Source organism: Acanthochromis polyacanthus, chromosome 11 (assembly GCF_021347895.1).
Source record: "Acanthochromis polyacanthus isolate Apoly-LR-REF ecotype Palm Island chromosome 11, KAUST_Apoly_ChrSc, whole genome shotgun sequence".
Taxonomy (NCBI): Eukaryota; Metazoa; Chordata; class Actinopteri; family Pomacentridae; genus Acanthochromis; species Acanthochromis polyacanthus.
In genome coordinates this window covers 4,650,208-4,678,052 of record NC_067123.1, presented here as the reverse complement: position 1 = coordinate 4,678,052, position 27,845 = coordinate 4,650,208, and the positions used below count along the sequence as shown (strand labels likewise).

Here is a 27,845-nt window from a genome sequence, read left to right as displayed (position 1 = left end):
ATAAAAAGCATTATAGCATTTATGAGCAGATGCAAGAGAACTTATTTCTGGATGTGCACTTGTTTTGGTGTTTATTTCTGAAGGAAAACAAAAGGGTTCCTACCTACCACTCTACTAGCCTACTTATCTACCAACGAACCTACCGAACTACCTACCAACCAACCAACCTGCTAGCCCTTCTACCTACCTACCAACCAACTGACCAACCAACCAACTAACCAATCTACCAGCGCTTCTACCAACCTATGCTTCTACCTACCTACCAATCAGCTACCTACCTATCTACCTACCAATCAACCAACCTACCTATCTGCCAACCTACCAACCAACCAACCAGCCTACTAGGTCTTCTATCTATCTACCTATTTAACCATCTAACCCTCTGTTTGTGTCAAACCAAACTTCTAACATGTAAAAGCATTGAGCAAAGTCTGAGATTTTTCTAATTTGATGTATTTCTGGTGTCTAAGCTGAACCAACAATTACTGAAAACTGAAACTAAACAATGGCAGAAAGATAATATAAATCAAACACTGTTGGTTCTTCATCCTTCTTTAGACTGAAACTCTGATCTTCTGGATAAAAGTCCGACTGCTAACTTTCACCTCCGTCCTCCTTCAGACTTTGTGGCTCTTTCAAACTGGACACCTTTAATACGATGTTTCAGGCGAGAAAACACTTAAAAATCTTCTGCAGTTTAGTTGTCCTGGAACCTAAAACAACGTCCTGTGAGTGTCTCCGTTCTGTCCAACCACCAACCCTTCAGATTTCGTTGGATAGCTCATCATACCGTCGCTCTCTTATGTAACTCAGCTTTTAGTCAGAGCTGCTAAAATTATCATCAGTCACCGAGTCATGACTTTGTCCAGCTCAGCTGTGAGGAGGCAGAACTTCCTGAATTCTCCATCTGTCAGACTGAAGGCTGGAAGCATCTGAAGCTACGTCAGCGTCTGTCAGTCTGTAAAGAACCATCCGTCTGTCTGTCTGAAACACCTAAAACTAACTCTGGATGGAATCAGCCTGAACAACAGCATCCACCACAAACACACCAGCAGCAGCTCACTTCCTCTGTTTCACACATTTTAATTTCTCTATTTTTCACCCTTCACCTATTTACTATAATTTATTCATTTTTAACTGTCTTTTTTAATCATCAGCTTAGTACCTTTTATTTATTGTATTTATTTATTATTATTTTTAATTGCGATTCATTTTATCATCTCATTGATTTTGTAAACTACAGTTACTTTATTTCACTTTGTTTCTTTTTATTTACTTATTTATGTATTTAATTTTTATTTACTTTTATTATTACTATTTATAGAATATTTTTATCATTCAATCGATCTTTCATTTTGTTTATTTGATTTGTTTTATTGTCTTTTTGATTTATTTATTTACTTATTTGCTGCATTTATTTACTTTTGTTTTAAATTATGTTGTCATGCACTTTTTAAATTTGACTTGATTTATTTCATTGATACACTCTATTTACTTATGTATTTATTCTATTTATCATAATTTTTTTACGTCCCAACTGATTTTCAATTTTATTTATTTTATTCTTTTTTGTCTTATTGTATACTATTTTTGTATCATTTCATAATGTAACTGATTTTTAAATATTTCATTTAATTCATTCTGTTTTACTTATTTATGTATTTATTTTATGTATTTATTATTTTATAATTATTTTTATTGTGTAGATTATTTTAATTTTAGTTATTTTATGTGATTATTTCCTTCTCTTTTACATCTTTTTTAAACTTATTTTTCATTTATTTATTATTACTAATACTTTTATCATCTAATTGATGTTTTTGCTTTTTATTTATTCCAAATGTTATTTTTCTTTTTACCTTTTACTTGTTTGCTTATTTAAATATTTATTTGATTTAGTTACTATTAGTGTCATTGATATTTAAATTACTTTTATAATTGTTATCATACAATTAAAGAACTTGAAAAAAATGTGTTCAAGTTATTCCCTTTTATTTCTGTATTTATTTACTATTACTACTATTGTTATTATTTTTGGCCTCGTCTTTACGATTTTATTTTAGTCAACTTGTTCCTTCTCATGACTTGGATGTGGTATTTTTGGTTCTTTTATCATTGTATCTGCTGTTGTTGTATTGATTCATTTGGATAATCTCCTCCTGTGTTTAACTGATCTTCACTCTTCAGTGAGTTCATTTTTTGTCCTGTTTGTGAACTCTGTCTTTAAAAGGAGCTGAATAAATAAAGTTATCTACTCTTACTACTTCCAGACTACACAGCAGGACAGCATACAAGGAGAATTCATTCACAAAGACAAAGAAACTCGCACAAGATAGCAGATTATTTTGCACGATTTGAACTAAAAGCAGCCATTTACAATATTAATGTGACCCTGTAAGCATGAATTCGCCCGTTTTCTGGCTTTAAGTAACATCAGTGAAAAGCTCTGTTGACATTTTTGCATTTTTCTGTCAGAACACAGTGAAGTAAAAGCGCAGAAGGAGCTCCAGTCTCCAGAAGCCTGGTTTCTTCCAGCTTCTTGTCTTCTCATGTGTTATAAAATATTAAAAACCTGACCTATATTCTGTGTCTTGGAGCGCTTCGAACAGAAACAGTGACTCTGCAGGGTTGAGGTTTTTCTCAAACGTCACACGTTAAATTGAAAGCGACGGCGCTGCTGAAGGTCCGCCGGGACGGATTCGCCTCCGCAGCCCAGAAACAAACAAAAGCAGCTTTAATAAGACCCAGGCTAAATAAAGAAGCGCCGCTTTTTATTCTGCCGAGGCAAATTTAGAAAGCGAGACCAGCAGGAGCCGAGACAAAGTCAGCAGGGAGACGACAGGAAGAGGAGGTAGAAGAGATGTTTATTCACTGGGGCTGAACGGAGCCGGTACTTTTACTGTGAAACACATAAATCTGATGAATATTACAGCTTTTCTTTGCATTGGAGAACTGGGACTAAGAAATTTTCAGTGGTTTCACTTGATGCAAAGATTATCCGACACCGATTCAGTTAAAGATTTACAACAAGCTCAATATCAGAATGTTTGAGGTAGAAAAAGCACAAGAAAAATAGAGATACCAACACAACGATGTAAAAACACACAAGGGTTCTCCACTTGCGTCGGCGTTCCGTTCCTAAGGATCGATGCGAGTCAATTTTCACCGTAAGTCGGAACTCTGTTACGTGCATCACGATATTGATCAGTTCTTCAGAAAAGCTGGGAATACTAATGACTTTCATGCATGTATGAATCATTTTAGAAGAAGACAAAGAATACGTTGCACTGTTTTTACAACTTGATCAGGCTTGGGAGCCATAACGAAGGGCAAAAAGTTGGCAAATGTAGCACGAATCCAAGGTGGCGTACAACCGGAGAATGTAAACAAAGCCGTCTTTTAGCGCCGCATGACGACGTATTCATCCGCTCTGCTCACCAACTAGTTCCACGTAACCAGATCTGACAGAACGACGAAACGCCGTAAGTCGAGGACGTTGTAAACCGAGGACCCCCTGTACTCCATTACAAGTTAGTTTTTCATTCAATATCCTACTTATCTAGCACTTCAGAGGTATTAGCACAAAAGAGTACTTGTAATGGAGTATTTTTACTTTCTTGTGTTGGTATCTTTATCTTCGCTTTTTCTATCTGAAACCTTTTAATGTGGTAAATGAATCTGTGTCAAATAATCTTTGCATAAAGTAAAAACTCTTGAAGATTTTCGGTTTCAGCTTCTAAAATGCAAAGAAAAGGTGTCACTTTCCAATTCCAAAAGGAATTCTAGCATTAATTCTGCAAGAAAACAGCCCTGCGACTAAAATATCCCCACCTTTTTAATAATTAAAGTTGCTGCTACTGATGCATGAAGAATATTCTGTGTTGCAGCTGCTAGAAGTGGAACTAGTTTGTAGTATTTTATAATTTAAAAAAATGACATAAATATGGAGGCTTGTGAGATTAGTGCATAAGGAGGGAAGAAAAGCATGAATTCTGCTGCACAAATCTGCCGATTTTGGACTAAATCTTTCCTTATTTGCACTGGTTTACTTATTAAGGTCTTAAACCTTTATTTAAATTTAACATTTGAGCAGTTTAGAGGTTAACTGTCTTTTTGAAGATATTGCTAACAACTCACAGGCACCAAAGCAAAGGACTAAGGAGATGGTAGAAACCAAAAACCCACTAAAAGTGTGTTTGTAATGTAAAATGTGAATCGGAGAGGTGATTCCAGCTGTCAGATGAATGTCAGAGCATCCAAACCCTTCAGCAGAGCAGTGAACTCAGTATAACTCACTGACTTTTCCCTCTCAGACTCAGAATTTTCATCATAGTCTTCAAACAGGAAGCCTCCTGGTGTTAGATTTCAGCGCACGATGCAGCAAAATCTGATCCCCGAGTGTTTAGAAGAGCAGCTTCTTATATTCTTGGTGATTTTCCTCCTAATTCTGGTTGAAGTTTTAGTTACTGCAGCTTCGGTGAATCTGGACGTGACTCATGATTCATCTCAGACACAGAAAGTCGGTGAATCAGAACTGAACAAGTTTCTTCCAGCTGCATGAACCAGCTCCAGAAAAAGACTCATGATGGTTAAAACTCAAAAACAGGAGGATTGTAAATCCAACCAAGCAGTTTTGGTGCGTAAACGTTGACGAACACAGACTGAAAACACAAGCAAACAGAAGTGAATCAAAACAAAACAGGATTAAGTTTAAAGAAACAGTGTTCTGGTTGAACACCAACACCGGTCCTTACTGCCTCCAGCTGCAGACTTTTCTTCTTCTTCGTATAAATTTATATTAAATGGGGCGATAACAGTGGACTGAGCCTCTTAGTTTCAGAAAACAGTGCCGCCATGATAACCTGGCAATAGCCAGATTAATAATTGTGTAGTACTTGATAGTACTCCACAATATCAATCTGGGACCGCTCCATGTAAATCCGTTCGGAGGAAAGAGGCACGGATTGGACAATGCAACAGTATGTCCCGCCTCTGACAGGGTTGTTTTTAGCCAATCGCGGGATCTTCACAACGAGCGGAGCCAATTGGTAGATTAAACTCTTACCAAAACCCGTAGGTAAAAAAGCACAAACATCTTTACCATCCAGAAATGTGCAAAGCTCCTCTCGTTGTTGTTCCTTCAAAGAAGCGATACGAGATTCAGCTAAAACTGACTTAATAGCAGCATCTACACGATCGTTGTCCTCCGTTGCCGTGTTTGTTTTGATCTACTGGCGCTTGGTGTCGTCTTCACACCCGGATATCCCGCCCCCCACACGAATACTGCTGCATGATTGGCCCAAACCAACCTGGTTCTGTACGAAAAGTGAAGGCGGGAGCGGAGCAAGATGGTTTCTTGAGAGATTTGTGAACTCACAAATATCGCGAGAAATCAACTTGCTGGCAAGGTTACCGCCATGACATCAAAACAAACTTCTGCAAAACATTTGGGCTGAATTTTGAGAATTTCATTTTTCCAGATCTGAGAATTTTTGCCTTCAGAAAACTCCATGAAGCCATTTTAAATGTTGAATATCTCCAGAGATAAAACTCAGTCGTGAAATGTGTTGAAGACTCGGACAGAACAGTTTCCATCAGATCAGAACGACTGAAAGGATCCAACAGAGGACACAGTTTTAATTACTGGACCTTGAAAGTGGAAAAAAAAAGTGCAAAGTTTCCAATCCAGGCTGGCAAAATGTCTCCATAAAGTTCCTGTAAGTGTATATCTATGGATGGATCCATATTTCTACTAAAATCCAGTCTTTGGTCGACATCTCACCAACTTCTGAGGCTCTAACATCAGAATCTGATGTGAGGAAAGTCTGACCAGACAAGGTTCCAGTTTTTATTTCTTTGGACTTGAAACCTTCTCAAAATAACTCAAATTTTGTCCAAAAATGTAAATAATAAAAACTTCACAGCCACTTAAAATGGAAAAAAGTGCACAGTTTTCAAATGACTATTGTGTATTATGGCCACAGAAGGTTTGTGTAAGTGTAACCGTAACCCTCCAGATTTTTTTTCTATTTTGACTTGAAATCTGTCCAAAATTGCTTAAACTTGTTCACCAAAAATTGACCAAAATTAGGGGCCGTTTACACGAGGACGCTTGCAGGTAAAAACATCAAAATATTTCAACAAAACACCCTATCGTTTATACAAGGACGGCGTTTTGGGGGCGTAAAAACGCAAAAATTTGAAACCGGCCTCCAGAGTGGAAAAGTAGAAAACGCTCCGCCGTTACGTTTCCGTCTAAACAGCAAAACGCAAAACTTTGCCGAGATCTGACCACGTCGCGTACGCGATTACGTCACATACGTGCTTTGGTTTGCCGGCCGGTACAAGGACGTAAACAAAGATGTGTGATTATTTCCATCCTTCGTACCTTCAAGCAACTCTGGCAGCTCTATGTACATTACAGGAGTCGTACCAACAAACGTACAGAATCTGTACAGATTCCATTCATGAACATTTACCGCGGCGGAGATCCGAAAAGGGAGATAGTACGCATGCACGTAGACATGGTGGAGTTTTATCACAGCACCACCCAGCTGCCTGGCATGCATATCCAATCGAATTCCACACACTATAGAGTCACCGTATATACGCAGATTTCCTTCAAAACCGCTCGTCTAAACGTGAAAAGACAAGACGCCACTTTTGCGTTTTTTGTTTTGATGGTCCTCGTGTAAACGGCCCCTTAGTCAAAATCATTCAAAATGACAATTAAAAAGTACTCATTGGCACCTTAAAATGGAAAAAAAAGTGTCAAATTTTCAAACATTAGTGGTGTAGTGTCTTCATAAAGTTCTTCTAAGGATGAATCCATAGGTTTACTAAAATACAGTCTTTGGTCGACATTTCACCAACTTTTGAGACATTTTGGAGACATTTTAATAAGTTTTCCAAGTTAGAAATGCAAAAAACTGGAACATTGTCTGGTCAAACATTCCACACATCAGATTCTACTGATGTTAGAGAATCAAAAGTTGGTGAAATGTCGACCAAAGACTGGATTTTAGTAGAAACATGGATCCATCCATATATAGACACTTACAGTAACTTTATGGAGACACTTTTCCAGCCTGGATTAAACATTTTTTGCACTTTTTCCATTTTCTAGGTCCAACAATTAAACACGTCTTCTGCTGGATCCATTCAATCATTCTGATCTGATGAAACTATTCTGTCTGTTCAACACATTTCATGGCTGCTGGAGTTTTATTCATGGAGATACTGAACCTTTAAATGGCTTCATTGGGTTTTTTGAGGGTGAAAATACAAAAATGTTAAGGTTTGACAGCATGAAATTCTCAAGATTATGTCAAAGGATTGTACAGAGCTTAGTTTGGGGATCCAGATAACAAATAAGTAAAACTGTGAACAGAATACGAGATGATGCAGCAAACACATTTCCTGAATTTTAACAGACCCTTTCCTGTTGGCCTTGAGTTAGTTAGATCATCTCTGCTAGAGGTGAGGATTCTGTAAGATAGATTTTGGAATTCATGGTTGTGGACGCTTCATCTGTCAGAGAGCCAAAAACTGCCCAAATGGATAAAAATCAGACGAAGAAACGGATGCAAACTGTTCAAAGCGTTCGTCTACGAGCAGCTTCTTAAAGCTCTGACAGCTTCTAGATGTGAAGCTCCAGAGGTTGGAGGTGTTGAAGCTGCTGTTTGTCTGCTTTAAATCAGGTGGAAGCAGGTGTGATGTCAGCACCACTAACACGTCACTGTTTCAGTTACACTAATGATTCATATAGAGCTGCTGCTGTCACCAAAACGAAGCGGAGTTGCCTGTAAATTACAACATTTCCTGTTTTAAAAAGGTAGAAACTGAATTGTAGATGATCCAGAACCAATCTAATCCAATTTAAAAATGCATGTAGCACTACAAATACCCCAAACAATCAACAGCCAAGGAAGAATAACTGCCCTTAATGCACAAAAAGGTCACAAAAATGTCTTATTTAAGGCCATCGGTGTAAAATAATTAAAATATTTCAGCTAAATCCAGTCACCGGGCCCAACAGAGCTCCATGAACTTCAGATTTAACTATATTTTGGAAAAAAAAACGAACATTTTTTTTTCCAGTAAAGAAGCTTGATCATAACTTGTCCGAGACATTTGTGAGCGGCTGCTGCCAGAAAGCTCCAGCTGAGTTGGAGATGCTCCAGGCGGCCTCCAGGTAAACAGCATCTTATCACAGTCAGAGGAGGAGAACGGCTGTGATTTGAAGCCCAGCAGCCACAAACACTGCAGCAGCATCCACAAAAATATCCGGAGACGGTTTCTGCACCGGATAAAAATCACAAACGGCAGCAAAAATCTGAGACGTCATGCAGCAGAAGAACAATTAAAAGCCTGAAAGCAGCTTTTACACTTATCAGTGCACGTAAATCCAGACTACAGTGGACAGAACAGTGAAAATGTGCCAGAAAGAAACTAAATATCTGTAAAATAATTAGATTTTAGCTGCTTTAAATACAGCAAAACAGTGTACTATAAAAGAATGAAGTACAATCAGTAAAAATGCAGATTTTATTGCTTTTATTTACACTTTTGGCCTTTTTCTTTTACAATTAACAAATAAGAATATAGTTTTTCTGTCACTTTATTTTTATCTGTTTACATTAGTTAAGTTTAACTAAAGAGGAAATTTTAAAAATGACAGTTAAAAACATTATTTACTCTTTTTCTTTATTATTCTGCATATTATTTCCATTAAAATAACAATTATTGTTAAAATTTTGATTAATTTAGTTGTAATTTCATGGTCAAACCATTTAAAAGAACAAATTACTATTTATATAAAAAACAGATTCTTGATGTGGACATTATTTACAGGTTTATTTTTTTCCAATAAATATTTATTCATTTAAAATATTTTTAAATATGCCATTTTTCAGTCCTTAATATAAATAATTTTTGCTAAAATTAACAGTTAATATCCGTAAATAATTACTTTTATCTGTTTTATATGATTTGTTGTAAAAGAATAAATTATTTTTATGAAAATACAGATTTTAGATATGAGGTTATTTATAGTTTTGCTGTTTGTTTTTACTGTCAGTATGTAAATTTGTATTTTTTGTGATTTAGACATTTTAGGTAGCTTAATATAAAATAAACAACATTTGCAATTTTTCAGTCCTTAGTATGAATAATTTCTGTTACAATTTACAGCAAATATCTGTGAATAATGATTTTAGCTGATTTAATACAAAAGTCATTAAATTATTTTTTAAAATATAAGTTTTTAAGGTGGACACTATGAGACTAGAATGATTATATTTTTTTTTAAAATCTACCAGATATTGACTTTAATTTTAGAAAACAGGAGAAATGTGCTACAGAGCAGTAAACAGCTGTTTATAGTTGCAGCTAAAGTCTTCTTTGTTTCCAGAGAAGCCGCAGACACCTGAACAGGTGAGGCAGGTTAGTCCAGCAGCACGTGGCCCTGAATGTTTGAAGCTGATCCGCAGGTATGAGCGGCGTCATACCGATCATACCGGAGGAAAAACCCCAGGAAACGTACCTCTCATCGGGTTCTGGATCCACAGGATGCCCCCGATCAGGTGCGGAGACTGTCCGAGCATCCCGGCGGAACTGACGGTTCACCGACGGTCACGGTCCACATGCGGCCGCCTGCCGAGCCTCCAGACCGGGCTGATGCGAGCAGCAGCCCCGCTGAGGAAAACACTGTGCGGGGAACGGTCCGTCCGGTGACCGGCGGCTCAGAGGACGCTCCGTGCACGGCGGCGGTGGCGGACCTGTTAACGCGGAGCGGCGCGCACACGGAGCAACGCGCAAAGCGGCTGCGCGTCAACACGAGACTTGATCATGCAGCAGCGGATCAATACGCCGATCACAGGTGAACGCGCACCGAGCAACACACGGCTGACCCGCCGCGTCTGCACCGAGCAGCTCCGGTGTGCAGCCGGTACCGAGCCCCGGTCCGGTTCTTACCTTCCACAGCCATCCCGCTCCACGGATCAGCATCAGTCAGCGGCTCATTCCACCTTGTTTGTCTTCATCACTTTGCTGCGGGCGAACCGGAGACCAGCTGCTGCCGCCGCAAAGCATCCTGGGAAACGTAGGCGGAAAGGAAGAGGCTCAGTTTAACACAAACTCATTTTAGTTCAGGTTCCACATTCAGCTCAGTCTGATCACCAGCGGGCCCTACCAGTAAAATCACAGCAGAATAACCGATAAATATCCACAACTACACATTTTTCCTCTGTTTTAGGGCAGAAATGTTCACGTTTAAGGACTTATCTTTTTACAACACATGAAAACAAGAAAAAATAAGTTCAATTTCAACAATAATATGCCTCAGTTTATCATTTACACGTTACAACTTCTAGATCACAGAGTGTCAACAAAGAAACACAACATTTAGTCACAGGTATCTAGAACCGAACGATATAGTGTTTACTGTATGATCAAAACGACAAAAATCAGACAAGAAAACAACAAAAAAGACAAAAACGAGACACAAAAGGACAATAAATGAGACAAATGACGTGAAACAAAACAAAAACGAGACAAAAATTACACAAAAAAGTTAAAAAATAGATAAATGACAAAAACAAGATGAATAAAATTAAAAACATGACACAAATGAGACCAAAAAATGACAAAAACTAGAAACAAAATGACAAAAAAGTCCAAAAACCAACACAAGCAAGACAAAATAACACAAAACGGCATGAATGGTACACAAAACAATGAATAAAGCAAAACACAAAATGACAAAAATAAGACAAAAAACACAAGCGAGACAAAAAGGAAACACAAAACAACAAAAACAAAAGGACAAAACATGAGACTAAACAAACAAAAATGAGACAAAAACAAGACAAAATATTACAAAAAAATGAGACAAAATGACAAAAGAACAGTGAAGAATTTAGTATTCTATGATCTAAACAACTTGTCATGGTGTAGAAATTATTTACAATTTCGAGTTTTACAGATTTACAATCTGCAGTTAAACCTTTAAACTTCAGTCAATTCCAGCCGTTTTCAGTACAAAAAATCGCTAATATTCTATTTTTAAATTAAAAAAATGACGAAAAATACAGGGAATATTGGACGCACATCGCGAGGTGCATTTCCTTGAAAACGACCGATTCGTGGATTTTATACCGACTTCAGGACATGTTTTGGACAAAATAGTTTACTGGCTTGTGTTGTCTGGATGTAAAGGTTGGATTATGGCCGTTTTTTGTGGAATCTTTTTTTGTGTGTGTAATAAAATGAACCCGGAAATGTGAGTCGCGCTGTGTGCGTTGAAGCCGTGTATAGAGAACGGATGGATGAATATTTGTTTTTGTCGGACAAATGTGTTTTTCTCACCCGCTGTGGTAATCGCATCTGAAAGTGGTTTATACCGGCGGATTCATGAGAATCTAAGCTTTCCATCGGCGTATAGTGTTTGTATAATCGCGTTTGCAGCCGTCGGACATTCTTGAAATTCCTATGCAAATTACCGCCGGCTGTACACCTACGACACACTGAAGCGTAAAGGGTTAATGTCTTCTCTGTCATTTTTACTCTCTATAAAGTCGTCCTACGGGCCGGATTGGACCCTCTGGAGGGCCGGTTTTGGCCCGCGGGCCGCATGTTTGACTCCCAGAACCAGAATCCATAAAGTCACTGTAATAAACCACACAAACAGATGAAACACGTCCAATAAAACCTCACAGAACCCCCTACAGTAACTTTATAATGATCAGAGTTCTACCTTCATCCTGTGAATATTTCCACAGTTCCAGGTCCTTGAAGTCCATAGAGGTGGGTCCAGATTTATCACTTTTTAATGGACTTTTTCCATCATTTCTGAGCCTCAGAACTTCATCAGTCCAGCAGATAGAGACATGACATTTAGGAGGAGAAACATGTTTGAGTTCTGGTAAAAGCTGCAACCAGATCACTACAAAAACAGATGGAATTACTGCAAAAACCCACAACAGAAGAACACAATATTGCAGCAGAGAGAGATGAAACCTGAGCCGCCACAGAACCTCAGATGAGCAGACGAGCAAAGTAGTTATTTAAAAAATTACTCAAGTAAGAGTAAAACAGTATTTAATGAAAAGACTACTCAAGTTCTGAGTAACTGTTTAATTGTAATGTCTGATTTAACGTTTTTCTAATGATGTAATGAGACAGACAAAAACGAAAAAATAATGTGCAACTTCTGGTATTTCCAAATAAATTAAAAAATAGCAAAAGTAAAAAATAACATCTTTACAAAATGACAAATGAAGGACCTGCTGACCTTTTACTGTGAACTGTTGTCCTATGTTTTATTGTATGTTTCACTGTTATGTTTTCTTTGTGTATTTTTTGCAGTGTGCTTTTATTGTGACTGATTGTTTTCTGTATCACTGTTTTTATTTGTTTATCTGTGGGGGATGCAGATGTAGATTAGCACTGTGCTACAATCCGGCATATTGCTGAATAAATGGGCGTTCATTAATGTGCACAGTGCCTACCAAATAAAGAAACAAAGAAATAAATAAGTGCAGTAAAAAGTTGAAACAACTCGTGGTTCAAAGTTAATCTACTTGGACAACCTGAAAAACAATGTCGAGTGTTCTACAACATTGTAGTCACATCAACTTGATGAACTTCAACTTTTGAGTTCAAACAAAGATTATCCTCAAGTTGAGTTAAATTGCGTTTTCAAGGCAGCTGGTGGACTTTCATTTGCAAGTTGAGACGGCTTGAAATGTCTTACAGTGTACTAAGAGGAACTTTATGAAGACACTATACCAGATTGGATTCAAGATTTTTGCACTTTTTTTTCCATTGTCAAGGACCGATAATTAAAACTCTGCCCTCAGTTGGATCTATTTAATCCCCTTGATCTGATGAAAGTATTCTGTCTCTGTCACCACATTTAATGTCTGTTGGGGTTTTCTTTCTGTAGATGTTGAACTCTTAAAATGAATTGTCAGGTTTGCTTTAAGAGTGAAAATTGAAAAACTTTGGGTCAGGAACCATGAAATTCTCAAAATCCAGCCATCACCTTTACCTGAAACTAATAAATGTGTAAACTCTGAGTGTACAACGGGAATCAACCCTGCAAGAGCATTTTTTATAAGGCGTTAGTTCAGTTGGTCGGTTTGCTGGAATCCCTTCTGGCAACTTCATTGTGCAAACAAAAGAGAAAGAACGCAACAGCTGCACAAAAACCCAACTTCCTGCTAATCATTATGCTAAGCTAAGCTAGCTTCATGCTAAATGTACAGGCATGAGAGTAGCATCGATTGCCGCTTCATCCCTGAGCAGAAACGTACGTGTGATCTGATCAAACCGCTGAGTGATTACATGTCTTCATTCTTACCGTCACTGGCTCAACCACACCCAGCGCTGAACACCTGAAACACCTGTAACGTTTAACCGCAGCATCCCTCACACCTGTGTTGTCACCTGCTTGATGAAATCACTTCAGGGGATTTAAAAGCTTGGTTTTTTTCCTGCTACAGACGCGTCTATTTTCAACGTCTGATTAAATTATGCTTCACTGAGTTCCAGGAACCGGTTTTCCTCTGCAAGTCAAAAGCGTGTTTAACTGTTTCGTGATTGGTAGCATAAACACAAGTTTTTAAACTGATTACTTAGAAAAATCAAGTCCTTCTAACTAGTGTTTGAACCATGTTTAAGATAAGTTATTGTGGGGTGCCCGAATAGCTGAACTGGTTGAGCAGGTGACCCGTGAATAGGGGCTGGTCCCTGATGCATTGGTCTGGGTTCAGTTCCCACTCGTGGCCCTTTACTGCATGTCTTCCCCCTATTCTTCTCCCTACTTTACTGTCCCTATATAAACAGGCCAAAAATAAATAAATAAGTTTTTGAGTGTAACATACATTCCTGAACTAAAGTGTAAAGTCCATGCTTCTCATGTCAGTCTTTACTTTCCAGTGACTCCTATAACTTTCTGTGATGGTGTCACTGAAACACAGAAATCTTGGTCACAAAAAACAATCATGTATTTTGGTTCTTTCATAGATTTATTAAAGATCTTCTGGATCGTAACATATCCATAAAGCAATATAAATTACCAGTTTTGTTGATGTAGAAAGTTGTGTTCATCAGATGTTCTTAGTTTCATGACCTCTTAACTTCTCCTGAGTGATTCCAGTCGACTACAGCTGCTGACTCTGATCCAGTTTAAATAGAACCATTAGATCCACTCATTAGACTCAAACACTACAGTGGGAAACCTGAAATGTGTTTTGGTTCTTTCATAGATTTATTAAAGATTTTCAGGAAATATGACAAAATATGTTGGGTCATAAACATACAATTAGAAATGTTAATATTGAGTTAAATGTGTCCGTGTCCGCTTTTAGTGGTTCTTCTGGTTTCAATTATCTGGTTTATTTTTGATTCCACTTGACAGGCTTGGTTCAGTTCAACTCAATTTGTTGTCTTTCTGACTCACACTTCTTTCTTCATCAGTCCTCAGGGTCTTGATGGTCTAAGTCAGGACTTTGGGGAGACCAGTCTAGAACCTTCATTCCATTCTGATGGAACCATTTCTGTACCACGTCTGATGTGTGTTTGGGATCATTGTCTGGTTGAAACATCCAACTGTGTCCAAGATCAACCTTCTGCTGATGGTTTTAGGTTTTCCTGAACAACGTGGAGGTGATCCTCCTTCTTCATTATCCCATTTACTTTGTGTAAAGCTCCAGTTCCTCAGAGCATGATACTGCCACCACCATGCTTGATGGTCGGTTTGGTGTTCTTGGGGTTAAATGCCTCGCCTTCTCTCCTCCAAACATATTTTTGCCTAGTTTTTGTTCCGTCTGACCACAGAACTTTCCTCCAGAAGGTCTTTTCTTTGTCCATGTGATCAGCAGCAGAATTGAGTGGAGCTTTAAGGTTCTGCTTCTGGAGGAAGAACTTCCTTCTTTACAGGTGGATGTAAACTTTTGGTAACCACTGTAATTATGAGCTTTTGTTTTCAAAAGATAACTTGTTTCAATTAGATTTTCCTCAGTTGCATTCATGTATTTGTTCATGTGGTAGGTTCATGTGATAGTGCAATGAAATTGTTGGTAGCATTAGCATTAGCTCCATGCAACAGAACCACTGTATCAGCAGCTGCAGAATAAATTTGTTGGTCAGATCACAGCTGATTAAAATATAATAAATATCTACAGATTCCCTGCTTTAGTGGAATTTCTGTGTAAAAGTCTTGAAATGTGCTTATGGATCATATTATTATCAGCTGCAGGTTCTAACATACAGTCTGAACCGTCTGAAACTGTCCAGGTGGGTTCAGTAGCTTCAAACCTTCAACCACAGCTGGAGGAAATCTACTGATCAGCACGATTTATTAAGTTACTGTGACTATATTTAGTTTTACATCAACTAATGCAGAACTTTGGGTTTAAAATCCAGAAAACATTAAGTTGGTGCAACATTATTATGTCAGCCATCAAAACAATGTTTGCTACAATGCTGTGCACAGGAGTGGCATTGATTTTTGTTTCTATGCAGATGACACCATTTATATGTCCCATCAAAATCTAGATTAAAAAGTGGATTCCTGAGAATTTCTTACAGCTGAATGACTCAAAATCTTTGAGTGATCATAACCACTTTCAGTATAGCAGGTTTTAAATCAGCTATTGCAAAAATTGGAATTTAAATTACACAAACTGTTAAGTTTACACAACATTACTGTCAACCATCATCATAATGTTAGCAGCGATGGCATGCATAAAAATGACATTGATGTTCATTTCTATGCAGATGACACCATTTATATAAACCGTTAAATTCCGAATTAAAATCTGGATTTCCGAGAATTTCTTGCAGCTGAATGATTCTAAACATGAAATGATCATAACTAACCACAAAATAGCTAGTTTTAAATGAGCTAATGCAGAAATTTGAGTTTAAATTGCAGAAAATATTAAGTTCACACATATTTTTATTATGTCAACAATCAAAATACTGGTTGCAACTACATTGTGCATAGAAGTGACGTTGATTTTCAATTCTATGCAGATGACACCATTTATATTACCCATTAAAATCTGAAATAAAAACTGGAGTTCCAAGATTTTCTTGCAGCTGAGTGACTCCAAATCTTAAGTGATCATAACTAAGTTCAGCATAACTCATTTTAAATCAACTTCTGCAGAAATTTCAGTTTAAATGACAGAAAATATTGAGGCAGCTTTGTTTTGTCAACCATTTAAATACTTTCAACTTGAAAGGTTTGACTGAAAGCAGTAAATTTAAACTCTTATCTTTCAGTTTTGCAGTTAATTAAAGCAGAGACAGATCCAACCAACACCTCTCAGCACCTGCAGCAGTTAAACTCGTTTATATCCTGACGTTTGATCTAAAGAGGAAAATAAATGACTAGTGATGGTTCTGATGTGCAAATAAGACAGTTTTTAATTCAATGTTTTACTCTGTACATTTTTTGAGGTCCAGCACATGACAATTTGTGCAAATTTCTCAGCAACACAAAGAACAAAACAAACCAAAGTTCCACAGAAACAGGCCTGAGATGCAGGTTTCACTCAGTTCTACGGTGCATGTTTGTCAGAGAATCTCTTCATGCTGCTACACGAGTCCAGTCTGGTAATCAGAAGATCAGATGATGTCAGATATGTGCTTTAAAACCACATATCATGAAGGTCTGGGCGGTGAAATGGTCCGGGCTCCTCTCCGGTCACCAGGCGGTTTGGTTGACGACGGCCCAGTGGGAGGCGACGGCGTACAGCGCTCTTCCGAACCGGATGCTGAGGAAGATCAGCTCGGCGTCTTTGTGTTCTGGGAACATGTTGAAGGACTGGAAGCTGGGCCGGCCGGCGATCAGGAAGCGTCCTCTGCTGGTGACGAAGATCAGCTGCTGGATGTAACGGCCGTACTTCCCTGAAACCTGGACGATGGTTTCATCCTCAAACAGCTGAATCTCTTGGCGCGCTCCGGTGGTTCGACCCACAGTTCTGGACCAGATGGGTCCGAAGCGGAACTGTATCCTGGAGGAGGAGCAGAAGAAAGATTCAAATCACATGAATCAGACAGAAAATCATCATACAGCTGCAGAGACTTGTGAACAATTAAAGAAATATAAGATTCAGTGTGTGACTTACTCTGATTATATTATATACAATTCAATCTGAAATTCAAAATTAAATAAAAACTTAAATTTAATTTGAAATTTGAAATTAAAATGAAACTTTAAATTTTTAATTTATATTAATTAAATTAAATATAAATTAATTATTTTAAATTAAATATAAATACAATTTACATGTAATTCTATTTATTTTATTTTAAACTTAAATTTAAAAGTCAATGTGAAATTCAATTTAATTTTAGATTTGAAATTAAAATGAAACTAGAACTTTATTTTTTTAAATTTTAAAGTTTATTTTGATTAAATTTAATTTAATTTAAATGTGACTTTAATTTAATTTTAGACCTAAATTTTAATTTTAATTTAAATTAGAAAAAAGTGAAACTTTAAATTCATTTTTTTAATTTTAAATTTATATTACTGAAATTAAATTAAGCGTAAGTTAATTTAAATATTATTTTATTTTTTACATTTTATTTCAGGTTTTATTTTAATTTTAATTGTATTTTACTTCATTTTTTGTAATGACTTTTCTTTTGTTTTCTGCTACTAAACCAAAGAGCTGTCTTTAGATGTTTTATTCTATTCTAAGCTGTAAGTAATTCTGTAAAAATGAAGTCAATTTTTTGTTCTGTTTTAGTAAAAAAAAAAATAATAAAAAAACCTGTTAAAAACTGTAACCAGAAAAAGAGCCTCTACTAAATCAGCTCGAGTACAAGAAATGTTAAAATCATAAATTTATGCACATTTCTAATTTCCAAATCACATGAAACAGCTTTAAATTATCAAAATATCACAAAACTAAAAATAAAGTTTGACAATAATACTAAAAAATGCAGTTAATTCACTAAAGCAGGGCTGGTTTCAAGAGCATACTGGAGGACATACTGCTAATAAATAAAAATATGTAACATAATTAAACCGTCAGTCATTGATTTTAGTTAAATATTGTCGTAAAGTCTAGTTATCGTATTAAACAGTCACATTTTCATGTTCAATTATAATTGAATTAATTGTAAATTCTAGTATTAAACTGAATGTACTGAACAGTGTCACTATTTCACTGTAAGAATTCCTCATTAGTGTGAATATGAAACAATAAAAAAGCTAAATATTCACCCAAAGATGAAGCTGTTGTAGCCTGACCACAGCCGGACCGCCGTGATTCGACCTGTTCCTCTCAGAGTCGTCTCCACGCCGTGCTTCGAGCCTCTGAACCGAGAGTACGAGTACTGGAACCCTGAAACCACAGCAAACACCAAAGTTCATCTCTGAAATCTGCTGCCGTCCAACAGAACCTCAGAACCCGAACCTGCCGATCCACAACCAGAATCCACCGCAGAGCTCAACAACTTTGGGTTTCTGTGCAACAAGCTTTTAAAGACGAACCTTTTCTTCATTAATTTTTATGTTTTTGTACATTTAGCAACAACATTTTGGGAACTATTGTCATTTTTTCTGTCTATATTTTAACACATACATCATATTTAAATCTCAAAAGCATAAACAACACAATTTTAACATTTTCCCTGCAAACGATAAACATGAAAACTTGATTTAAAGCAGATTTTTAACATGAAACTTTATGATTCTTAGGGGCTCGACACACGGGAGGCAACAGCAGTCGCGCTCCATTCATTTTCTATGGCTGCTGCGACGAGACGAACATCGCTTTCCCCCCCTTCCTTCCAACAACGCGACGGCGACATTCGTGCATGTGAAATTTCGCGCGCGTTCACGTAGACGTGCACCCGCTGGCTTGCGACGCGACACAAGAAAGTTGAAAAATGTTCAGCTTTTGTCGCTGTCGGCTGGAGCTTCAACCAATCAGCGAGGGTTTCGCTCACTGACCAATGAGCTTACAGCATGTTATGATATGTTTTCATACATTAATGGTCCGCTTTGGAAAAAAGTTCTGGGCTAAGGCGAAAGTAGGCCCGGAATTTTTCTGGATCTTTTCTGAGATCCGGCATCAAACGGTGGTATTCTCCGTGCTCTTTCCGAGGTTGAAATATGGCATGGACCCAGGGTCGCTTCTTTCTTTTATAAGCCAATGTCAAGAGTAAAATTTCGGCTAAATCAAGCAATATCTTCTGGCTCATCATCTTTGTGCTTTTTCTTTCTTCTTCATGAAACTCTTTGGAAACGTAAAAAATCCCTCCAATTTCTCAGCCAATCAGAAGTGAGGGAGACAAGCGAGCTGTGCTTTTGCGCCGTGTGTTGAATTTATCTGCTGCTGCGATGGCTTTCACATTCCCCCCCTCAACGTGTGTCCAGCCCCTAATTCAGAAGTTCAAGAAAATTCAGACGCACCGTAAAAATCAATGAATAAATCAAAGACCGGTAAAAAAGTTTAGCAGAACGCTACTGTAAAATGACAGTAAAAGATTTTCTGTATTTATGGCATTGTATATATACAATATTGTTGATTTTATGGTTTACCTTTAAAGAAATTTTAGTTTTACTTGAAAATCTACATAAAGAAAAGTCTGTGTGACCTATTATAAATATAAATATTACAGCTTTTTTCCATCTTCAGCACAACAGTTGGCGTATTTAACATTTAATATGTGTACTTTTAGCAAAAATATTAAAGCATGTGTACGTTATCAACACAAAAGTACATGAGTGTGACCGGGACCAACTGTAGTTTTTACATGAAATAAAAGCAACAATCGCCACCTTACTTGTAATAAACATTACGGCATGTTTCTGTTATCAGTACGTTCATTAAACTGTGAAAACTGGTGCTCCTTCCGAGAAATAAATGCAAAAATTACAGTACTGATGTGTCAAACTGCTTTTTTCAGATTTTTACTGTCATGGTTTGACAGCTTTTCACTGTAAAATTTACAAACATTTTTTTACAGTGTTTTTAAAATGTTTTTAAACAGTTTTTGCATTAGGAGAAGGGCTTCTTTGCTGAGATTTTGAAGAAACTCAGGAGAAAACCAGCCTGGTTTGGGTTAGATTTCCAATCAAATCAGGCTCAGATCAAAAATACAGAAGTTCATAAGAGTTAAAAACTAAAATTTGTAGAAATAAAACTCCTATATGTGCATTTTAATGTCAAATTATGTGCTTTTAGGGACCAATATGCACGTTTTGAGCAGGTTAAAGTTATTTCCTCATCTCAGAACAACACCAGTCACATGAAATCTCCAAAAAGCTGCAGAAAAACATCAGAAACTAACATTTTTTAGCTTTTCCTGCCCCAGTTGTAGCAGCGTTCAGGGCATTGATGTGCTTCTTAATTGCACAACAACAGAACAGCAGTCAAACTAAACACGAGTGAAGCTGCTGAACCTGGTTCAGGCTGAAAATGGAGCCGTTTTTGCTAAATCCAGCAGTGATAATGTCATTATAACATGAATTTCTTTAGTTATGTGCTTTATCTGTAACATGCATCCAAGAAACGTGCCACAAACTTTAAAAATCTGCACATTAACAATTATATTTACAACCTTTTTCATTCAAACTTACCGTCAGCCAGGACAGAGGCAGCGAGCAGAGAGAAGACCACACAGCAAAGCAGTCTGTGGAGGAAATGAATTCATTTAAAAAAAAAAAAGCATCACAGGGACTGAAGAACTAAAACTTTTCCACCTGCAGTCAGAAGTTCCTAAATTAGTTGAAAACTGTCCTAAAGGTCTAAAACTTGTCCAAAATGCATTAAAAAAATGTCCAAAATGACAGAAGATTAGTCCAAAATGTGCAAATAGAGGAAAGAAAGTGCAAAAAAAAAGTATCCAAAATTACAGAAAAAAAATTTGGGGAAAAAAAGGAGTCGAAAATGCCTCAGACGTGTCCAAAATAAAATCAGATTGTGTTTTTAATGATGACAGTGTTCTCAAAATGACTCAAAATGAATCTAAAATGACAGAAATCTGATCAGAAATATTGCTCTAAATGTCTCAAATGACTAAAACTTCACTAAAACTCCAAAAATGAATAAAATAAATCAGGTGAAATCCGTCCAAAATGAGTCCAAAATGACTCAAACATGTCCATAAGCAGAACAGTGCACACAAGAATGGGTTATTTTTATGTCTTCTTTCTTTGATTTGAACATTTTGGACTAATTTTGCATCATTCCGTAAAAATTTGAGGAATTTTAAACATGTTTTAGTCATTTTGGACTAATTTAGGGTAAAGTCAGGTCATTTTTGATGCATTTTAGGAACTTTGGATGAGTTTTAGTCATTTGGAACATTTAGAAAAACATCTGTGACAAGATTTATCTGATTTTAGACTAACTTTGGAAAAATTCAGGTAATTTTGGACAGATTTCACCTAATTTTGGACACGACTTAGGTCATTTTGGACTATTTTTGGGTAATTGTTGACCAGATTTATGTCCTTGTGGACACATTTTGAGTCTAGTTTTGTGCATGCATCGTCCAAAATGAACAAAATATTCTCCAGAATGACTCAGAATTTGTCTAAAATGTGCAAACAGAAGAAAAAGATGCAAAAAATAACGCATTTCCAGCTGCAGTCAGTAGTTTCTATTTAATAAATGAATTCTTACCTGTTCATCTTTTTTCTCGTACAAAGACGACAAGATACCTGCAGAAAATGAAGAAAAAATGTAATTTCTGCTGAATATTTGTTCTTGAAAAGCTTCCAAATTATCCATTGAGGGGATTAAAATGAGCAGAAAGTTACAGGAGAAGTTTGGAATAAGCCCAGAGTTGTTGCATCGGCTGCAGCTGACGGGTTCTGCGTTACCTGAGCCTTAAGTAGTGAGCATCCTCCCTTCCTGAGCGTCCCGCCCTCCCATCTCTCATTACTGCAGCTTTAATCATCCTGTGCCGGATCGAGGAAACGCTGCAGCTGATGTGGTTTTTATTCCAGTTACATCTCCTTCAGAGTCATAAAACACGATCAGCCTGTCATAACAAAGCCATGAATGGAGGAACATAAACCTCTGCCAAGAATCTGCAGCAGAGAATTAAGGAAGCAAAAGGACTTTCTGATGCAGATCGACAGTTTTCAAATGGTTCCAGACCTTAATTACGTGCAAACTCATCATACTGAAGCTGTTTTATCTCTTCTACACTTTGTAAAGTCACTTCTTAATGCATTGTTTTTTGTTTTTGCCGTTTATTTCTTCTGATAATTACAAATGATGACATTTTGAAAGTTTTTGTGCATCACGCTGTCTGTAAAATCTGATTTTAAAAACCTGTTTTTTCCTTTTTAAATTTATTTTTGCTGCCTTCTGAAGCACTTTGGACTTTGAAAACATTTCCATAAATTCAGATTATTATCAGCGCACAGTGATCATGTTTGTGGGTAAAACACTGAAAATAGGTTAAAAAGTCTTAAAATGACAGAGCGCTGCAGAAAGACCCAAACAATCAGCACAAAAAGAGGCAAATATACCACAGAAAACACAAAATCTCCACTGGAGGATGCAAAAATTACCACGGAAATGCCAACACAACTGCAAGAACAGACACAAAACCAGCACACAAAGAGACAACATCCCAACAAACTGGGTTCAAACTACCAGAAAATGACTCCAAATCACCACAGAAATGGATGAATTTCCCACAGACAGACACAAATTCTCCACAAAAGAAGCACAATATACCACCATCAATCATCTGGTTCTTCATCTCCAGTGACTTTATCAATGATCAGAGTTCTACCTTCATACTGGGAACATTTCCACAGTTCCAGGTCCTAGAAGTCCACAGAGGTGAGTCCAGATTTATCACTTTAATGGACTTTTTCCATCATTTCTGAGCCTCAGAACTTCATCAATCCAGCAGATAGAACCATGACATTTAGGAGGAGAAACACATCTGAGTTCTGGGAAAAACTGCAACTGAAATAACTAAAAAAGCTGGAAAATTACCACAAAAAGAGACCAAATTATGACAAAAAAGGGCCAAAATTACCACAAAAAAACACAAATTCAACAAAAAGGCCCAAACCACCACAAACAGATGCAAAATCGACATAAAAAGAGAAAAAAACACACCAAAGAAGGGCCAAAATGACCAAAAAACAATCACAAAATCAGCACTATAATAGGTGAACACAAATTCTCCACGAAAAGAAGCAAAATCACCACAAAGAATCAGTGGATATACACATGACATTTAGGAGGAGAAACACATCTGAGTTCTGGGAAAAACTGCAACTGAAATAACTAAAAAAGCTGGAAAATTATAACAAAAAGAAACCAAACCACCCAAAAAGGGCCAGAATTACCACAAAAAACCCACAAAAGCAGCACAAAAACATGTACAATTACTGCAAATTTCTCTTTCGAAAATGCTAATTTAGGCTACAAGCTAGTTTTTCTGATGGTATTTGACATTAGATGTGTAACTTCTGTTTGTTTTTGTACTTTTATTGCTGTTTTCCCACATTTAAAAGCCTACAAATGTGGAAAACTACCATAAAATTATGTTTTTAACATTGCTTTTATTGGCCCTTCCTGAAAATTCTCTTTCAAAAATGCTAATTTACGCTACAAGCCACAGCATTTATGATGCTATTTTACATTAGACATGTAAATTCTGTTTGTTTTTGTACCTGTATTGATGTTTTCCTTCATTTAAAAGCCTACAGAAGGAAAAACTACAATGAAATTCTACTTTTAACAGTGTTTTTACTGGCCCTTCCTGAGATTTCTCTTTCAAAAATGCTAATTTATGCTACTAGCTACAGTATTTATGATGCTATTTTACATTAGACCATTAGACATGTAAATTCTGTTTGTTTTTGTACCTGTAGTGATGTTTTCCTTCATTTAAAAGCCTACAGAAGGAAAAACTACAACTTTTCACAGTCTTTTTACTGACTCTTCTTGAGATTTCTCTTTCGAAAACATTAATTTATGCTACCAGCTTCATTTTTTCTGATGGTATTTTACGTTAGATGTGTAAATTCAGTTTGTTTGTGTGCTTTCATTAACATTTTCCCACCTTTAAAAGCCATCAGAAGGAAAAACTAGGATGAAATTGTATTTTTAACAGTGTTTTGATTGGCCCTTCCTGTGATCACATGCAGCAGCCGTCAGGTCTTGCTGGATTGAGGAACGACACCTCGCGGGTGGTGCTTCTAATCAAAACATGTCAGGAATGTTTTCTTCCTGTCAACTCGTCAGTTTCCAGAAAATCTGTGGTGTTTTGTCACGCGAGCTTCAAACTCTACTGTACAACACCAGTGTCCAATGGAAACAATGAGGACAATGAACACGTAAAACTGACTAAATTTAAATGATTTCAGGAGCTGCAACTGAAAATCCTGAGGTTCAGCTTTTGTAGAGGCCAGTTTTACTTCATTTGACCAAAACCAAACCAGCGGTGAGCGGTGCTAGCTCATGTTTTAAACCAATTTTTGGATTTAATTGTTCAGATTTTACTTCTTTAGTTTAATAGTTTCAGATTTATGAGTTCCACTTTGGCGCAGAAGCATAAAAATCCTCAAACGTTGCTTCTCCGCCTTTTGCTTTTGCTTCACTACGACGTGACGTTCAGCTGGCACCGAAGTGATCGTTATATAATCAGCACATATCTCATCTGGAATTACTTCCTGTCATGCATTATTTTTGTTCTACTCTGCCTGGAACCAGTTCTTGCTACCGGAGAAACTCACGTGGGAATCTAGTAAACCAGTGATGGACAGTTTGACTCCCTAATAAATCATAATTTAGCTGATTTAGCTGTTAAGAAAAGGCATAAAATCTAAATTAACATTTAGTTGGAGCCAAATCTAAACAGAAAACAGAATATGGAAGATCTGCAAAGGGAAAAATGCTGCAGGTTTTAGATCTGCTTGCAGCTAATTTAAAGCAAAATTCAACTTTGACTTGTAAAAAGTTAGTTTTATACTTTGCCACAGGACCCGTATGCATAATACACCAACCAGGCATGACGTTCTGACCGCTGACAGCTGAGGCGAATAACACGGATCATGTCTTCATCATTGTTCCTCTTCGTTGGTTGGATACATTAGACAGAAAGTGAACATTTTGTCCTCAAAGTTGATGCTTTAGAAACAGGAAGAATCATGAAAAAAGAAAAACCTTCTCCAAAATGACTCCAGACTCATCCAAAATGAAAGAAATCTGCTCATAAATGACTCCAGACTCATCCAAAATGAAAGAAATCTGCTCATAAATGACTCCAGACTCATCCAAAATGAAAGAAATCTGCTCATAAATGACTCCAGACTCGTCCAAAATGATAAAAACCTTCTCAAAAATGTCCCCAGTTTTGTCCAAAATGACTAAAGCCTTCTCAAAAATGACTCCAGACACGCCAAAAATGACTAAAAAATTGTCTTTCTACATGGATGCAGGACCAAAGGTTTCCCAGCAGAACGTCCTTCAAAGCATCACACATCCTTCTTCCCATAATGCATCCTGGTGCCATGTGTTTCCCAGATAAGTGACACACCCGGAAGTCCTGATTTTGGGCCATTGTAGACTATTTTTTATGCATTTTAGATAAGCTTTAGTCATTTTGGACTAGTTTTGGATAAACTCAGGTCATTTTGGATGGATTTCAAGTAATTTTTTGACACATTTGAGAAATTTTGGATAATTTTGAGTCATTCCGGACATTTAGACAAATATTTTTGACTGAGTTTATATCATTTTGAGAACACTGTAGTCATTAAGGACACATTTGAGTCATTTTACACTTTTTTTTTCTGCCACAAATAATTGTCCAGACTGGCTCAAAATTGACATGGATGGCCAGGTGCGTGTGTGGTCGGGGCTGTTTTGTCAGTAAAAGGCGGATCAACAGGTGGTCATATAGCAGTATGTAATGAACTTACTAATTTACTTGTTTTCTCACACTTTAGAAATATATTTTGTGGCAACTGTCAGATGAAAACAAGCAAGAATCCATTTACATTGGACCAAAAATGCACAAATGAGCCCAAGAGCTGAAATAATTCTGGGCATTATTGGGGCAGTTTGACAAGTCCAGGTGTAAAATGGATTTGTCAGAAGATGTTTTTAGATTCAGGGTCATAAAAGTAGGTTTAATTAACATACTTACGTCTCCTGCTGCAATTAAGATTCAAATATTATGCCGCCATAAACAAAGAGATGCTAAGAATTACAGCAGAATGTGTTCACAACCAGCCGTGACTGTAGCTGGTTGTGTTTTTTGTGCGTCTGTCATCAGTTGTAAATGTTCTGGAAACACCTGCAGCAGGAATCCCCACAAACACACGGTTACCGAGTTACCTGGCAGCGTTTTCAGTCCGTCTGAATGCATCAGGAGGGTGTGGTGCTTCTCTGATCAGGCTCTGATGAAGTGAAACTGATCAGAATATTATCTAACTGCAGAGTCCAAACCGCTGCGTTCTGCTGGATAAAAGTAAAACGCAGATTTAAATGAAGCGCTGTGATGCTACAGAGACGCCCAAACTGTCACATTACATTTCATCATCATTTTTATATTTCTTTTAGTAGAAGATAAATAAAAAAGAATGTACACCAAACTCATGGACGATACCAAAAATATTCATCAAAATAATCCATAATCAGTTTAGTTTTTTTGTGTATAATTCAGCTCTACTAGTGAGGACTACTGGGCCATTCTAAATAAAATCAACCAAATCTTGAAAAATTGCTTCCTTCTGCATCCAACTAATTTGGATTATCGCCATGGTTTAACAAAATTCAAACATGATCTCAAATTTTACTTTTTGCAGGTGGTAAAATATGACTTCCTTTTGTAATCATGACGTAATAAAGTGATAGAGGTGAACAAGCGATCAGAATCCTAACTACAAGGTCTAAATCACTGCATTTTGTTAGTATATCAAATTTGTTCTGATATACTGTTATGATGCTGCATTAGCTGTCCCTATATCTATCAAAAATAATAAATATTTTTTTGTCTACACATAATTCAGCTCTACTAGTGAGGGCTGTTTGTTCCACAAAAACTAAAAAATGAATAAAAAAATCTACCAAATCCTGGAAAACCACTTCCTTCTGTGTCAAAATTGTGTTCTGTGACAGTCATTTTTCAGCATTTGCAAAGTGTAAAATTTAAGATCCCAGTTACTAAATCTCTTGCACCATTTAACTCCTCTTCAGTGTTAGTGCTACTTTCCATATCACAAACTCTTAAACCATTTGTAGCACCAGTTTGACATCCAGGGCACTAAACTGATTTACCTCTTATCTACAGAAAAGTTCTTTTTCTGTCAGAATTATTTTATTCTCATTTTATTCTCCAATCATGTGTGGAGAACCTCAAGGATCCATCTTAGGACCCATTTTATATTCTCTTTATATCCATCCTCCATTTCACAGACAAAGAAATGTCCCTCTGATGTTACACTGATGACACTCAACTATACTTTCCAGTAAATTCTGCCTCCATCACTTGTGTTAGCAGGGTGGTTTTAACTGCCTGCAAGAGGGGAAGTTCAGGAAGTACAAAAACTGTCTTCAGGTAAATTGAATATGACAGACTGTGTTTGGTTCCCCTACAATCAGCTGCTCTGCATTCCAACACCTGATTCCTGTCCCATGAAGCAGGTTCATTACATCAAGGTTATCTTCTCTTTATTGGACTTAACCTAACAATTGCAGTCAGGATAAAGGACAGATCTACAGGCACCAGGGCGACAGATTTTACAAATTAAGAGTAAATATTAGAGAAATACAAAGGTTTTAGAATTGTACAACCAACTGAAAGTAATACAGACAGGAAGCTGCAACAAA

The 27,845-nt window shown here is 36.9% G+C and overlaps 2 protein-coding genes across 3 annotated transcripts in view; both read right to left on the bottom strand.

Annotated features, from left to right (window-relative positions):
• Positions 1 to 10,115, bottom strand: part of samd12 (sterile alpha motif domain containing 12) — a 197,828-nt gene extending 187,713 nt beyond the window's left edge. The window contains exon 1 of one of the 2 annotated variants that reach the window (XM_051955482.1): positions 9,976 to 10,115. In XM_051955482.1, the coding sequence (XP_051811442.1) occupies positions 9,976 to 9,988 (13 nt within the window). In that variant the 5' untranslated portion in view covers positions 9,989 to 10,115. Of the gene's footprint in view, positions 1 to 9,544; positions 9,817 to 9,975 lie in introns of those variants that run through there. The other variant, XM_051955481.1, reaches the window with a different exon arrangement.
• Positions 10,116 to 16,440: 6,325 nt separating this feature from the next.
• On the bottom strand, positions 16,441 to 21,936 carry LOC110967185 (zymogen granule membrane protein 16-like). Its single transcript, XM_051955527.1, has 4 exons — positions 21,860 to 21,936; positions 20,612 to 20,664; positions 18,248 to 18,368; positions 16,441 to 17,057 (listed from the first exon to the last, which is right to left on the bottom strand). Exons 1-4 carry the CDS (start codon positions 21,934 to 21,936, stop codon positions 16,718 to 16,720), a joined length of 591 nt encoding a protein of 196 aa, XP_051811487.1. The 3' UTR covers positions 16,441 to 16,717.
• Positions 21,937 to 27,845: the final 5,909 nt, after the last annotated feature.

Coding starts and splice junctions, on each gene's coding strand:
- LOC110967185 (XM_051955527.1), bottom strand. CDS start 21,936: ATGATTAAAGCTGCAGTAATGAGAGATGGGAGGGCGGGACGCTCAGGA. Junction 20,665..21,859: donor GCTCACTACTTAAGGCTCAG/GTAACGCAGAAC, acceptor TTTCCTCCACAG/ACTGCTTTGCTGTGTGGTCT. Junction 18,369..20,611: donor TGCCTCTGTCCTGGCTGACG/GTAAGTTTGAAT, acceptor CTGTGGTTTCAG/GGTTCCAGTACTCGTACTCT.